The 15992-nt window shown below is 50.3% G+C and overlaps 1 protein-coding gene across 1 annotated transcript in view; it reads left to right on the top strand.

The window, feature by feature from the left end:
• The first annotated feature begins 3693 nt into the window (after positions 1–3693).
• The window catches only part of LHX4 (LIM homeobox 4), a 48754-nt gene continuing 36455 nt past the window's right edge, over positions 3694–15992 (top strand). Inside the window, exon 1 of the mRNA XM_003824721.5 lies at positions 3694–4069. Coding sequence (XP_003824769.1) covers positions 3766–4069 — 304 coding nt within the window. The 5' untranslated portion in view covers positions 3694–3765. The remainder of the gene's footprint in view (positions 4070–15992) is intronic.

Below are 15992 nucleotides of genomic sequence, written 5' to 3'. Positions count from 1 at the left end.
GCAAATGCTTTTAGAAAAGCCTCAGAATGGCCGGGCGTGGTGGCTCACGCCTATAATGCCAGCACTTTGGGAGGCCGAGGCGGGCGGATCACGAGGTCAAGAGATTGGGACCAACCTGGCCAACATGGTGAGACCCCTGTCTCTACTAAAAATACAGTAATTAGCTGGGCATGGTGGTGCGCACCTGTAATCCCAGCTGCTCGGGAGGCTGAGGCAGGAGAATAGCGTGAACCCGGGAGGAGGTGGAGCTTGCAGTGGGCTGAGATCACGCCACTGCACTCCAGCTTGGGCGACAGAGCAAGACTCCGTCTCAAAAAAAAAAAAAAAAGAAAGAAAGAAAGAAAAAAAAAGCCTCAGAATGTGGAAAGGGCTGAGCTGCACTGTGTGTGTGGGCATGGGGGTGCAAGGTATGTTGGAGCTGCTGCTTACAGGTGCAAGAACTGAGAGCTAAGCTGACTTTCCTGGGCTTGTCTGCCAAACGACACAGGTGAAAGTGGTATCCCCTGAATCAGTCTTGGGCAGAGATAGGTCCCCACCACAGTAAGGCTTTTCCTCACCTAGTGACAGGCTAGTGACATGCAATGGGAAAAGGGCAGGACCCCAGCAGGTTCAAATCAGGGAAGCAGGAGCTGCAGAGAGCATTTTTAAAATATAATTTTAAATTATAAAAGTAATTACTATATATGCTTTACATTCACTGCATTTGAATGTTATCTTTTACTAATGTTACTGAAAAATAATCACTTTACAGAAAATCTGGAAAAGAGAAAAAGGAAAAAATTCCATAATACATCTCCCTAATATACGTTTTTCCTAATATTCTTTTGAATAGTATTTTGGTATCTTTCCTTACCTTTTCCCTAATATTTTAAAAAGCATTTTATTAGTTTTTTTCTGCTTTATAAAATAATGTGCTCATGGAGAAAACTGAAAAAAGCAAAGTATTATAAAATAAAATATCCACTGCACAGATAACCACTTGTACACTTTGGCATTTTTTTACTCCTACTTTAAACAATTTTTTATTGAGGTAAAATATACATATAATTTACCATGTTTACCATTTTTAAGTGTACAAGTGTTTATGCTTTTTTTAAGAAAAGTTCCTGAAGTTCATACCGCTTCATATTCTTTTTTCACATTTCCTAACAAATCTCAAACCCTTTTCTACATTAAATATTCTTCTGTTGTATTATTTCTAAGACTTCATAACATTCCATTTTACTTAATTTAATAATTTACTGTAACTTATTTACTATCCCCTATTGTTGGATATTTAGCTTTTCCCTTTTAAAAACCTTATAAACATCCTTGTAACTACATCTTTACAAACATTCTTGATTATTTTCTTTGGATAAATTTCTATAGAGATTGGGTCAAATGCATCACATTTGTAGCCAAAACGTCCTGAGAAGACATTTCCCCTCTTTGCAATCCCCACCAGGAAATTGTTTTCTAATTTCCCCACAGCCTAACCAACAATGGGTATTATCATTGCCCTTACATTTGACTAAGATTTTTACATATTTATAATCCTATGCTATTGCATTGTGCTTTTAAAAAAATTAGTATTTCACAAGCATCCCCATGTTATTGGGTTTCATAATTGGTTTCCATGATTCCATAACATACTACCAAACAATTTAATCTACTTCCCTAAGCCACTTTTCTTTTGTTGGCTATTTAGGTTATTTTTCTCCAAAACATAATACTGTAATAAACATTTTCACGCATGAAACTTTTATAAAAAATTCCAGATTATTTCCGTGGAACAGACACTCAAAAGTACTACATAAACTAAAGGGTATGAAAAATTTATGAGTTTGATACATATTGCCAAATTTCTTTCCAAACGGATGTTAAGAGTTTATAAGCACCCAGCAGTATTGGTGAGTGTCCAAGCCCCTTCGCCAGTCCTGAACTCTAGGATGCCCCTCCCGCGCGTCGGTCATCTCACAAACAGAAAAAGCTGTGCACGTGTTGTTTTGTCTTGCGTGTTTTTCACTGCAAATGAGGCTGGCATTTCCCCGTGTTTGCTTACTAGTTATATTTCTATAGAACACATTTTGGTAAACACTAAAAATGTCACGGGGTTCTTTTGCTTTTTTCTTCTTGTGTATATTGTCTCGCGCGCGGAGTCACCTCGCAGGTAAACAAGGGAAGAGATGATGCCAACCCAGTACCAGGACACACAGAAGTCACTGTGACCTCATTGGAGACAAATTCTAAGCAGCGCAGACGACCAGGCCATTCTCCCCCGCCCCATGCTCTTCCCTTAAAGGTGAGCAGGTGTCCCTTGTTTGGAGATGACACCAGGCGAAACAGCAGGGAAGGTTCTGGAAGGCTGGGGAGGGCACACAGTCCCCCTTCCCGCCTAAGCTGAACCCCACTAGGCTGGAAGGACGCGTATGTCTGCATTTCTGGAAGGAAATGACGTGGGGGCTGGGGGCAGGAGAGCGGCTGGGTCTTGGGGCAGACGGGGTGGGCTTCCCGCGCCTGCAGCCCGGAGGCGTCGAGCGCCTGATGGAGCGTCAGAGGAGACCTCGTCCCAGCGTTGGGCCTTCTGTTGTATTTCTGCCAGAAACTCGCGTTGAGGAGAATTTGTTTTAAGCGTTTCTCTACCTGTCCATGCATCTCGTAAATACAGTAAGCATGGCAAGCCCTTTCGCTGGTTAGCCCCGGCGTCCGTGTGCTCACTGCCGCCCTGCACGCACGAGGTCGCGGATGGTTCAAAGCACCCGCGGTGGCAGCCGGAGAGGCAGAGCGGGCTCTGGGGACCTAAGACAGGGCCGAGCTGGACGACTGGTGGCAGGGCGGCCGGGGAGGCCCCGCCGCGGGGAGGTTTGGGCCCCCTGCCCTGCGGAGCTGGAGGCAAGTGCGGACTCCGGCTGCAGGCCGCGGTCTGCGGGGACGCGCGCGGGGGGCTTGCGTCCCGCCACCTCCGCGCACAGCCCCTGGCCGCCTTCCCCAGCCCGGGCCGGCGCCGCCCGCCGCGTGACTCGCGCGTTCCGGGCCGAGTACGGGCTGTCCCTTGGCCCAGCCTCAGCCAGACGCGGGGGAGAGAGAGCAGGGGCTGGGAAGTGCCAGCAGGAAAGGAATTGGCCAGGCGAAAGAGGAGGAGGAAGATAGATGGAGTCATCGGTTACGGAGCGCGCTCCGTCCGGCGGAGCGAAGCCGGGGACCGAGAGCGCGCAAGGCGAAGACACAGAGACGCGGCCCCGGCCTCCGGACCGCCTGCCCCGCTCGGCCCCGGCTCCGCCCCGCCCCTGGGTCCGAACGGAGGAGTGAGGAGGACACGAGCCGCGCGGGCTCGGAACCCACGAAGACCCGCAAACCCAGGGCGCCGCCGTCTCCGACCACCTGCTGCCGCGGCAGGCCATCAGCAGAATTTATATCCAGGGCGCGAGCCCGCCACGGCTGGGCGGAGGCGGGGGGGGGGCGGGGGTGCCGGCTTGCGAGGCCCCGCCCCGCTCCCTGCCGCCCCGCCCCCCTCCGCCCCGCCGGCCTCACTCGGGGCGCCGGGACCCCCACTCCCGCCGGGGTCGGCTGCCCGCCGCCGGGTTGGGGGATGTGCCGAAGGGCGGGCCTCCCTGCGGAAAGCGACGTCACGGCCGCTCCTGCAGTGTGAATGAATCAAAACGCCCGGGTGACCGCGGCCTCCCGGGCGGCCGGCACGCGAAGGGTGGAGGGGGAGGGGGAAGGAGCGGGCGGGGGAGGGAGGAGAGGAAAAAAGCCAGAGCTGCAGCAACAGCGTCTCAACCTGGGATGTGCACCAACCCCGGAGAGCGAGATCAAAGGGACTGGAAACAGACTGGGGACTGGCGGGGGGAGGGGGCTGGCCAGCCTGTGGAGTCCTCCCTGAGAAGCGGAGGGCCCGGCTTCCACCGTGACTCCAGCGGCCTGCTTGGGGTTTTAATTATTATTTTGAAATTTCTGAATCGAGGTAGAGCGAGAGATCTCCGTAGACTGCGACTCGCTGGCTCTCGCTCCGAGATGATGCAGAGTGCGACTGTCCCCGCGGAAGGGGCTGTCAAGGGGCTCCCGGAGATGCTAGGTGTGCCGATGCAACGTAAGACACCCCCCTTTCTCGCTGATTTAATTCTAACAAGACAGCTAGCAGCCTCAGCCGCTGCGGGGCGGGCCGGACGCCGCTCAGGGGCCGGGAGGGGCTGGCGGCCGGGGGCAGAGGCGGTCACAGGGCAGGGGCACCAGCCAGAGTGCGTTTGAGGGGGCCAGGCTCTTGGCTGTTTGGGGCCGAATGTGAACGCCTCCTGGATCATGCTTGAGGCGAGCCGAGTACGGAACCCCGCATCTCCAGCCCAAGGCTTTTCTTGGAACGCTAGGGAGAGTGCTGTTTGGGGACACCCAGGGGTACGAGCTGTAGGCCAGGCTTGAGGGCGAGGGTGGTCCCCACAAATCTTCTTTCGCCGGCGTGACGGTCAGCGCTTGCAGGACCGTTAGTGCAACTTCACCCCAGCTGGCGGGAAGTTGGAGAGCGCGTCTCTCGCCCCTGGGGCTGGCGGCGGAGAAGCCCCGGCCACACTCTTAGTCCCTGCGGCCCGCGCCCCGGGCGTGCGTGCCGGGTGACTCCCCAGCCGCTACTGCCCGCGGCGCCCGCCGCCTGCGCCGCCGGAAACTGACTGCTCCTTGTGAGGGAATCTGCTCGCGCATTCCAGCTAGCCTAGGAATGCAGGGGAGGGAGAAGCGACCGCAAGTTGTGAATTCCGGGTTCAGCCTTTGCGCACGCGAGGGCAGGTGCTCAGGGTGGCTCGGGTTTGGAGGGGTAGAGACGGGGGTGTGTGGGCGCTTTGCTAGCCTGCCCGCCCGCTTTCTTCCCGCGCCCGAAATTAGCGAGACAGCCGGAGCTCGCGGCGTGTTTATCCCCAAGTCTCTCTGTGTGTGTATGGGTGTGCGCGCGCAGAGATTTTCCCGAAGGGAATCCGTCTCCGTGCTTCACTCCTGAGCGAGAGTCCCTGAGAGGGAATCTGTGCAGAGGCCAGAACAGGTGCCCAGTCGTCGCGCGCGCTCGCGACAAGCGCCGGGAGAGTCCTGCCCCGGTGGCTCGCACGCTCAGCAGGGGGACCCGGGCGCCCTGGAGAGACCAAGGAGTTCCTCGCTCCGCTTGCCAAGGGGTTGTACTTCCGCCTGCGACTTCTTTAGTGGTGCGGTAGCTACATCTTCGGGGTTTACTTTAAGTAAGGGCCGGCTCATCCAGGGATGGTGACTACCTACAAACTAGGGCGCACGAGCGCGCCCTCCTGCGCCTCGGGTTTCCATGGCAGGGTTTCTGTCCGGCGATCCTTCGGAGGGCAGGCGTACCGTGGGCTTCCCTGGGAAGTTTTTGAGAAGGGACTAGAAAAGAATAGCTTCATCCAAGCCTATTTAGATTGTTTCTTGGCTGTATTCTACAGTTATTCTTTGCGTGTTTTTGTGTCAACTGCTGGCAAACAGTTCCACGTCTGTGTTGAGCCTTGGGGAGTTTACCGCTAAGATGTTTTCATAGAAGGCATTGGAGATTCACTACTCCCCACACCCCGCACACAGGCAGGGACAGAGTGGGTTCTCAGCCCCTGCAAAGACGGAAACAGAAACCCTGCAAAGGTGCACCGAGTCCTTAAGCTGCTTGTAGCTCTGCGCGAGTGAGGAGACTGCATGAGTGGGGGAAGGGTGTGTGTGTGTTACTAGTGTCCTTGGTACCCAGTACGTCTGTGCTTTCATGGCTGTGGTCCGTAGGTGACCTGTCTGTTGGGACCCCAGTGAAGGACGATGGTCTCTGCTCTGATGGCCTTTCTTGTGATGAGTGACACTCTGATTGTCTCACTTTTTGCTTCCCCTGTTCAGAGACAACTTTGATGTTCGACGTCAGGGAGTCGCTTTGCTAAAATGCCCAGAACTCACCTTCAGAGCTACAGTTTGCCAAGGCTGAGTCTAGGTTCACACTGTGGAAAACTTGAGGTGTACAAAGGAACTTCCACCCCCACCCCCCCCCAGGGTGGCCCAGGGAGGCAATGTCTAATCTAGAGGGGGTGGTCAGTCCTCCCTTTGTCCGAGTTTCGTGACCTTGGTTGGAGGAGGCATCGGCCAAAATTGAGGGGCCCATTCCCTGAAGACTTCCAGATCCAGCTTTTATTTCCTCTTGGAATGTGAGTGGATTGTAGCCTCCCTTGCAGCACATCTGGCCTCTGGCTGTTAGGCTGTTGGTGCTGGGACCGCGGGATAGGTCCCCATCACCCACGTATACACAACTATTAGCTTTCTTGGGACTGGGCCCAGTGGCCTAAGAAGGGGGGAAGCTCGAGGGGTGGTGGGGCACACCCTTGGGCCTTCCGGGACAGTAGGCTCTTAAACCCTAGAGGAGGGGAGACAAAAGAAACGCTCTCCCACAGGGGTCCCTCCAGTCGCCAACTAGAAGGGTTTCCTTCTCAACACAGACATGTTTGCCTCTTCATCACATGGAGTCACCACGAATGGAGCACTTGGGGACGCAGGTCTAGGTGTCCCCAAGCTCGGTGCCTCTAGTGCCCTCCTCCCCTCTAGGGGCATTTTAGAAGAAGTGATTTAAATCCAGCTTATTTCGGCGGCAGCTGGACTGTTCCTTTGCTTATTTGGGGATGGGTGAGGGGCATACCCTTTAGGAAAACGTTTCCAAATGATGTAATAATTTCTCTCTCATCTCTGGTGTTGCTCCAGACTTGGCCTCTTCCTCGCCACTCTGTCCCGGCCTCCCGCCCCCGCAGGCTCCCGTGCGGACTTAGCAGTTCGCGCCGTAGCCCTCCTGGTTTTTCACCGCGCCTTGGTCGCGCGGCCCCCGGTGCGGGCGTCGTCGCTCCGACAGCCCTACAGCTGTCCCTACGGCCCGCACCGACAGCTCGTCCCCGCCACCTCCCTCCGGGCTGTAGGGACGTCGAGATCCGAATCCTCACAGCGCCTGACCCGGGGCCGTGTTGGGTACGGGTACGGCGAGAGCCTTCCGAGCCACCTCCAAAACTCTCCCCCCGGACCTCAGCAGTCCCTCCACGCGTCGGGGCCCTGCTGGCCGGCCCTGCCCTCTGAGGAGACGCGGAAAAGCGCGGGGCATATAGGAAGGTGGGGCGTTTTATCCGCCTCGGTTTTGACCCATCTGCCATGTAGTCTCCCCAGGCACCGAGGGAAAGGACGACGGAAGCCCGCCGCCCGGATCGCTGGCGGGAGAGAGGGCGGCCCGCACGGGAGAAGGAGGAGCCCCGCGGGGTCTCGGCTGGGGGTGGTAATTGGAATGCAGGCCTGGGGGTCTCTGTCCCCCTCCTTGTCTCCTAAAATGCTTCCGGCAAGCTCTGGAGAACCCCGAAGCTGTAGGAAAAAGGTATTTTATTTTGTGTTTGGTAGGGTCGGGGTAAAGGTTTTCCCTGGGACTTCCCCTCGTGGGACTCCTCCGGGGTGCGTGGGGTAATGTCCCAGCGCAGGTCGAGTTGCAGATCCGAGTCCCCGGGGTTGTTGACTGTCCTTCTTGCAGGACATTTCTTAAGGGGGTGAGATGGATTCGCTGTCCAAGACAGGAGTTCACTCAAACGCTGGTGCTGTTCGCTCTTCTTTCCATTCCTGCCTTGTCTCCTAGTGCGAGAAACAGACACACACAACACACACAAATTATATATATATATATATTGAGATTCTATCATATTCCGAACATTCCGATATAGCAGCTGTAGGCACCATAGACCTCCCTCCCTGCGTCGCGAGAATATATTCTCAGGCGGGAGACAATTTTTACAGATGAGGTCAGCTGTCCCCGCCGGCCGATTCGGGCCTGATGGATTGGGGGTTCCGATGTCCTAACTGCTAGGATCCCGTTCCAGCCCCTGGCCAGAGCTGTGTACCACATAGAAGGGAGTTTGGAGAAACCCGGGTAAGCGCGGCAGCGCCCCGCTTGGGACAGCGGATGGCTGAGGACTCCCAAGGGGCGAGAGGGCTCCGGCCTCCTCCTTTCCAGGGCCTTGTTATCTGAGAGGGCCGTTAGCACGGAGGGAAGCTTGGAAAGCCGCTGTCCCAGTGCGCTCCGCATGCGGAATTAACTGTTAAAGCCGGACACGGAGCACGCAGGTGCAGCAGGTGAGGGGCAAAGGTCTGCATTGAGCAGTCCGCAGTGTCCCGGGAAGTCGTAAAGTCGGGACTGAGAAGAAGCAGGACCTAACTCAAGTTTATTTCCTCTCTTGGCCGAGGTCCGGGTTCGTGGAAAACCAGAGCTAGGCGGGGCTACGCAGGGCTGAGCAGGAGTGGCGTCCTAGGGTCTGGGAGCGCGACCCACATGACCTCGCTACGACCGGGGCAGGGCTCCTCCGCCCCGCGGGCAGATGCCGGCCTGGGTGGCCCGGGGAACAGACGATGAATTCTTTAAATGAGCGTTTGCTGCGCACCCATGGGCGGCTCACGATCCTGGGCACTCGCCCGGGAATCCCGGGCGTGCTCTGGGTTTTGGGGGACTCGCCGGTGGAGGTACATGTGGACAGGGCGGCCGGCCCTTCGCGGGTAGCCGGCTTTGCGCTTACTGCGTCCCGCAGCCATGGGTAAAGGTCATAGCCCAGAAGGGGGCAAGGGAGGGACCGCCTCTCTCTCCCCGGTGCGCTGCAATAGAGGTTCCTGCGCCTTGGCCCTTGCAGTCCATCTGCCCAGAGGTTCGCGCCCGTTTTCGGAGCTTATTATCTCAGGTAGCCCAGAGGTCCGACTGAGCTGGAATTAGCCAGGCCTGGGACCCCTTTGCTGCCCTTTAGAGTGGTGGCAGGGACTTTTCCAGCAAGGATAGGCGCGGCAGGCGCGAGTGCGGACGGCGCGCCCATTAGGAGGAGGCCGGGTGAAAACCTCTCTTCCTCTCCAGACCCATTTCGTTCCAAGCATTTGGAATGACAAAATTAAACCCCAACCCCGGCGGCTCGAGTCTAATGTGACTGTTTAACCCTGGGAAAGCGATGCTCCCATTTTCGAAGGGGCTCCTCCTCCTCGGAGCGGGGAGGCCGCCGGCGGGTGTGCCCGGCCCGTGCGTTCTGCGGGTGTTCGAGCCTCGGCTCCCCACTCGGTTCCGCAGCTTAGTGGACCTTGACGAGCGCTGGAAACGTGTCAGGCTCCAGAGAGACAGAGTCTCTACCTAGGCGGCTGAGGATGTCAATTAAAATCGACCAGGGAAGGGAGTTGGTGGCACTGTGCGCCGCCGGGGAAGGCGAGGTGGCGCGGGCCACCGGGTGCACCCACCGCACGAGAGGCCGCGGCTGGACTGGGACCGAGCGCATCCCTGTGTCTCAGGGGGTTTGCTTTGTGCAGGATGGGACCTTATTATTTTTAGAGAGTGGGACAAACGTGTCTTTTAAAGAGATCTGAAGGGTGAAACTAATGAAAAAGGAAATGAATTACTAGAAAAGCCGTGAAGGGATAAAACCGGGAGCAGCAGGAAGTTGAAGGAAGGACGACCGAAGCTAGGTGTATCTGCACCTGCCTCTTGACACGCCAAAAACAAAGGGGGGTTAAGGCAAGAATGTAGACTAAATGCTGTGAGGATTAGGGTAACGCGAGCCCTCAAGACGTTTCGGAGACCGCCTACAGGGCTGCAAATACCAGGGTCCATTTTTAAAAATCGAGTGCTCCTAGAGGTGGGGTGGGGGTGGGAGAGCCGGGAAACCAGCAAAGCAATTTCTTTCCATTGAGTAGACAAAAACTTGGGCCACAGGGGCATCTTGTATTTTGAACAGTGACCCGATGACCCCGCTGGCCAGGTGTAGACAGCCTCAAGTCCTAAATATTTGCATTGTCCTAACTTCCCAGTTGCCTCGGATTTTAATGCCCTTTCACTCTGCGTTACAGTCAATTAGTGATTACTTAGCACCCACATTAGTAGACTGAAGCCAGAGACCCCAGTGCTGGGAGGAGAGGAGGAGCCGGGGGAAGGAGGATGGGGCTTGCAGTCCTGCAGGGATGGAAAATTAGTTAACAGGAATTAACTGTTCTTTCTATTACCTTGTTATGAAATCTGCTTTGAGCTTCTTGTTTTGGGCGAGAATGGTGGGTATTTAGTGGATTTCTCTGGCTGGGAAACTTGTGTCCTCTTCCTATTGAAGAGTTGTGGATGGGGGGCGGGTAGGTGGAATCGGATAAAGGGACCTTGTGCCTTTTCTTTCAATTAAGGAAATTTTTCAGGAATAGAGCTGAGGAGCTTTGGGACGCATAGGGACTTGGAACCAGTTTAGCTGAAGAGAGGACAAAAGGAGTAATATTACCCACTTTGAGAAACCCACGGTTGGAGACAGACTGAAGCAGCAGTTTGCTGTGGCAGCACCAAATACATGGCTGCATAGACGGCTGAATTTGGAGAGGGCTGGCTGGGGTGCCGTTGAGGCGATTTTACTTTTGTAACAATGTTTTGCCTTTCTCCCTTCCTGGAATGAGTGTTAACAATGCCCTTAACAGAGATGTGGGCAAATAGGGTCCACTGCTTTTAGTAAAATTCCATCGCGGTCTGGTGGCTTGAACTTCTCTTTCTTCCTCCCTCCTTCTCCTTCCCCTGTTCCCCCAGCTTCTTCTGTCTATCCCTTCCTTCCTTTGCAAAATCTTTGCAGGGAGAAACATGGGATTGTGCAGGAATTCACGGCACAGGGGTTTTACTCGGCGGGGGGGCGGGGAGGGGGGCGGTCGTGTGTCCAGCAGGCTGCACCGTGGTGGATCCATCTCTCTTTCTAGGCGCCCTTGGAGGGAAGCACAGGTGCTGGGTATAGGACAGAAGCCGCCCTGGAGCTGGGCTCTTATTGTTTGTGGTAGGAAGAAATCAACTAAAATTAGATGCCACTGTGAGGTTTTACCTTATTTAGTCCTCAATTTTATAGGATCCCTGATCAAAATGGAGCACAAGTCAACCATTTTGAGGCATTGCTTTTGGGGGTAGGTGGACAGGTTGGGTTTAATTGGTGAAAATGAAATGGATTCTCCCTTGGAAAATGGACTTTGGGGTTAACTGTATGAGCGGCTGACTGGAAAGTCGTCTTGGGAGGTGAGTCCTACCTCCTGCTGTAATTTTGGTGGATTTCTTTTCTCAGATCTCCCCACCCTGTTCCCTCTGTCAGTCTGGGTCTAGCCACAGATGTTTTACTGCAGTACCTCACCCCCACATGTCTTTAAAGTATAATTTGCTTTAATTATGATGTTAGGGGGTTAAGAGATTGGTTCTGGGAATAGCTTAATAGAGACAAAACTTGCAGCCAAATTAATTGAAAGTTTCTTGCTATGAGGGAAAGATTGCCAAACATATGGAATACTGTTACAGAGTGAGACATTAGAAAAATACATTGTAGAGATTTAGCAATGATTAAATGTGAAAATGGAGTGGAAATAGATGTGTCTACAACATTTCCATATACAAACATGGATTTGTTTAATGTAATTTTCTGTTTTATTTGCAATTACTGAGATATTTGATATCCTACTGAAGAATACTAATTACGTGACAATATATCACCTAGGAGATAATCCCTGCAAATACATATTTACATTGTGTATTTCATTTGTTACTCGACTCCTTATGTTAAAATATCCGAATTACAGCCTTAAAATGATAACATCGAAATTATCTCCAGTTTACTTTTGAATTTGTTCTTTTATTGAAGAGGTTTCTATTTTTGACTAAGCCGAAAATGAACAAAGGAGATTTTCAAAGGCACCCCAAGCCACCAAATAAAGCAAACAGTAAAAGTGGGAAGGATTCCGGAAAGCAAGTGAAGGGAAAGGACGGCTTCAGGTGTGATCATTTCTGATGTAAGAAGGATTTTCTGACTTTTTTTCTGGTTGCTAGTCATTTGTCAAGACAAACTAGAAAAAACTAGAAATTAGATAAAAAGATGTGAGTACACTGATGCATTTTAAAACATGTCAGTGCATATGATAATAGAGAATATGATTTACCTTCAATGCGATGCTAATTTTTAAAATTAGAATTTTTCTAATATTTTTGTGGCTGGCCCAGCTCTCTTTCTTTAATGCTGCTGTCATCATGAACTACCTTGATGTTCAATGTGCCTTTTCTCTTTATGTTTTAAAGAATTAATGTTGGAATTTTGTGCTTTAGCTGTGTTATGTGATTATTACTAGGTTGTGAAAATCCCTTAAGAGGAATTTTATAAAAACATTTTGGAAAATTCTGTTATTGTCTCTTCAAGATACGCTGATTTAGAATAAGTGAAAATATAAAAACGAGAACTATAAACGGTTCAACAAAAATGAATGTTCTTTAATGACAAAGAGCCAGGGTTGGGGGGCGGCACACACCAGATTTGTCATGGAAAACTGAGTCGTTGGCCTCAGGTTTTCCCTGTGTGGGGACTGCATGGATGAATCAGGCCTTCTTCCTTTGGTCACAATTACCAGGTGATTTAAAAGGGGAATTGTGACCAGAAAACAGGATTTTATCATCAGCGGTGATGGTGGCTACTTTGAAATGGAAAGTTTTATTTTTGAAATATTTATCCAGTAATAGACCTCTTAGTTAATTTAATTTTAATGTAACTATACCTCCGTTATAAATCTTTGACCTGGACATTTCAGAACTCAGGTATGTGTTTAGGCAGGTGTGCCATAGCTTGGTATATCCTGTGGCTTCACCTTGTTGATGCATTTTAGAATTAGTTATTCCCCGACTAAATCAATGAGCCCCCCACTGACAGTATTTCCCAAGCCTGCCTTTAGAAAACCATCTTCCTTCTTTCTTACTCAGGGAACCTGAGGCAACAGAACAGCAATGTCTGCAATTTGTTGTTTTCTCTTCCTTACATGTGGGAAAGGAATGGAAAATTTCAAGAAAAACATTTGCATAATATTTCAGTTGCATATGTGATTCCTTAAAGCCCCATTTGGCATCTCCTTTCAGTTAGTAGTCAGTAAAGAAACTTAACAAATAAATAAAATTAAACGTTTTTGGAAATATATATTGGCCAAATGTTATTTGAGACAGAGCTCAAAAAACTGCTTACTTCTGGAGGGAAATCACCAGCAAAAAGGTTTTGGGCAAAAATCCCAGATGGAGGTGGCTTTGATTGAGCACAGGTGGAAGCCATCAGACCCAGAGTAAAAGAAGGTTTAGTCCTAATTCGGCCTCAAACTGCGTACCCGTAGGGAAGCCCCTTATTCTCAGAACCTTTTAAACGTAGACAATGAATGTCCGCTTCACAGGGTGTCTGGGAGGAGGGAATGAGCTTGCCAATTTGAAAGTACTTGACCAAGTTTGGAGTGCTGGTGGTCTTAAGGCACTCAGAGACTGGGATCGCAGCTCCCGTTTCACAGACACAGCCGCCCCTGGGAGCACTGCTGGCTGTCCCAAGAGGATGGCCACCCGAGGGGGAATACTGTGGGGTCTGCAAACAGGGAGACCCGAAAGTGGCTCCCATGGACCCAGCTCCTTTTCTCGAAAGGAGCAAGAAAAACCTTGTCCTGAGCATTAGGCTGTCAAGTCAAAGCATGAAACAAAAAGAACACTTCATCCAAAAGGCAGTTAAAAAGCAAAGGGAGCTAAAAAGCAAAAGCCTCACAGGAGGCACATCAAGCTGGCACATCAAAGTACAAACTTTACAAAATATTAATCTGGTCTCAGAGCATCGTTAAATAAACATTATTCCCTTTTAAAATTATTATAATAGAGATAGGGGCTCACTATGTTGCCCAGACTGGTCTCGAACTTCTGGGTTCAAGTAATCCTCTCACCTTGGCCTCCCAAAGTGCTGGGATTACAGGTGTGAGCCACCGTGCCCGGCCTAAACATTCCTATCAGTACAAAGTAACTTAGTTTTAAAAATATTTAAGTAGCACATCAGCATTATGATTCCAATGGAAAGATCTGAAATTCTGACTCCTTTCCCCAGAAAGGTGCCTTTTCTTAAATATATTTTAGAAGTCATTGTCAGATATGTTGGCTCTCATATTAGTCTCTTTAGTGGAATTTTTTTTTCCTTTACCCTTTTGATCTTCCGTGACGAAAGGGATAGAAAACACCATTTTTCAAATAATTAAAATCGATCAAACAAACACAAACGCTCTGTGAAATGTTTCATGGTGGCCCCTGGTTCCTTGAGAGCAGTTTCTTGGAAATGAAGAAACGTGAGTGGGGAATACAAATGCATGATATTTATTATGTCTCACCAGAGGGGTGTGGGCAGTTTGGTCTGCCATGGATCACATCAGACCTTTTGATCTCTTCCACTTCCCAGCTTTCGGAAACCATTAATGGAGGAATTTGGGGATTTAAAAATGGAATCCAGTTTCTGATGGGCCGCTGTGAAAAATAAGCCCAATGTGCCTCTGTCACAATGCTTCAGGTGCTTTGAGGGCTGGCTATCATGTTGTGAGTTTTAAAAGCTTCCTCGATGAAGAAGGAGATTATGGCTACCGGGGAAGGGTCTGTAGCCATTTCTTATCGAGTAAGAAATAGTCTCTTTTCCTTTGGGCATTTAGTTGTCTCTAGGAAAAAATGCTAGAAGCCCCAAACGTCAATTTCAACCCAATCTACCCTCACCTAGATAGATTACAGCAACAGTGAAGTAAGATCAGGCAGTTGTGGCCTCAACCTCCTCATTTTTACCATCCACATGTTCGGGGAGACCAAGATCTGGCAACTTTGTCCTCATTCTGCAGAGGAAAGAGTCTGCCAGATCCCTTTATTCCAGAAAGACTGAGCCCTTGTAATACTGCATTGTCTGCTGTTTATACTCCAGGATCATGTTGATTAAAAAAGAGTGTGTGTCTTCGGAATGCTTTAGAATTAAGGGAGTGGAGGAGAGTTCTGAGTGTTTAGGAGGGGGTTGAGGGAGGGAAAAGGTATATTGGGAAATAATGAAGCATGAAGTAATTTTGATACACTTTATAGACATGCATCTTGTTGGCAACTGGCTATGAGACAGTGAAGGAGAGAGCTGACCACTGACCTTGGACAGTGGCACTGTGAGGGCTCAGTGTTTTACATGCATTACCTGATGTGGCCATAACACAGCTACCTCGAAAGAGTGGTATGATTATCCCCATTTTATAGATATGAAAATCAAGGCTCAAAGACATTAAGCAATTTGCCCAAGATCACATACAGTGTGGAATTAGGATCTGAGCTCAGGTCTGACTAGATCTGGGATTTATTGGCATTTGGAAGACCTAAAGATTTGCAGATCTAAACTCTGATCAGAACAGAAAACTTTCAAATTCTCCCAATATTTTTAAATTTTTGTTTTGATTTGTTTTGTTTTTGTGGTTTTTTTCTTTTTGTTTTGTTTTTGTTTTTGAGACAGAGTCTTACTCTGTTGCCCAGACTGGAATGCAGTAGTGCAATCATGGCTCACTGCAGTCTTGGACTCCTGGGCTCAAGCGATCCTCTTGCCTCAGCCTGCCAAGTAGCTGGGACTACAGGTGCACCTGACTATGCCTGGCGATTTTTTTTTTTCTGTAGAGACAGGGTCTCACTATGTTGACCAGGCTGATCTCCCAGTATTTTTGAGCCCTTTCCAAAAAAGTATTTGAAACAATGTTTCTACTTCCTTCTGCTTTTCTAGTTCCCTCACTCCCTACTCTCCCCACTGCTTCAGGATTGGACAGCTCCCTCATTCAGCTAAGCCTTCCTTTCCACAGACAGAGCTTGATTTCAGAATTGGCTTTTTTTTTCCAGAGCGGCAATGCCTCATCCCATGTATGAGGATGTGAGTGCATGTGTTTGTGTGTGTGTGTGTTTGTGTACATGTGAGTATGTGTCTTTGAGTATATGTGAATATGCATGTACATTTGTCTGTACATGTGACTGGTACATGCGTGTGCCTTTGTATATGTAGGAATGTATGTGTCTCAAGGTGTATCTTTATTTGTGATTGTCTGTGTTTCTCTGTATGTGTATGTACGTGTCTGTGTTATATGCATGTCTATGTATATAAGTATGGTGTGGGTGTGTATATATATATATATCTGCGTGTATATATATATATCTGCATGTATATTGAGTGTGTATGTGAGTG

This window comes from Pan paniscus, chromosome 1, assembly GCF_029289425.2.
Source record: "Pan paniscus chromosome 1, NHGRI_mPanPan1-v2.0_pri, whole genome shotgun sequence".
Classification (NCBI taxonomy): domain Eukaryota; kingdom Metazoa; phylum Chordata; class Mammalia; order Primates; family Hominidae; genus Pan; species Pan paniscus.
This window is presented reverse-complemented; position numbering and strand designations above follow the sequence as displayed.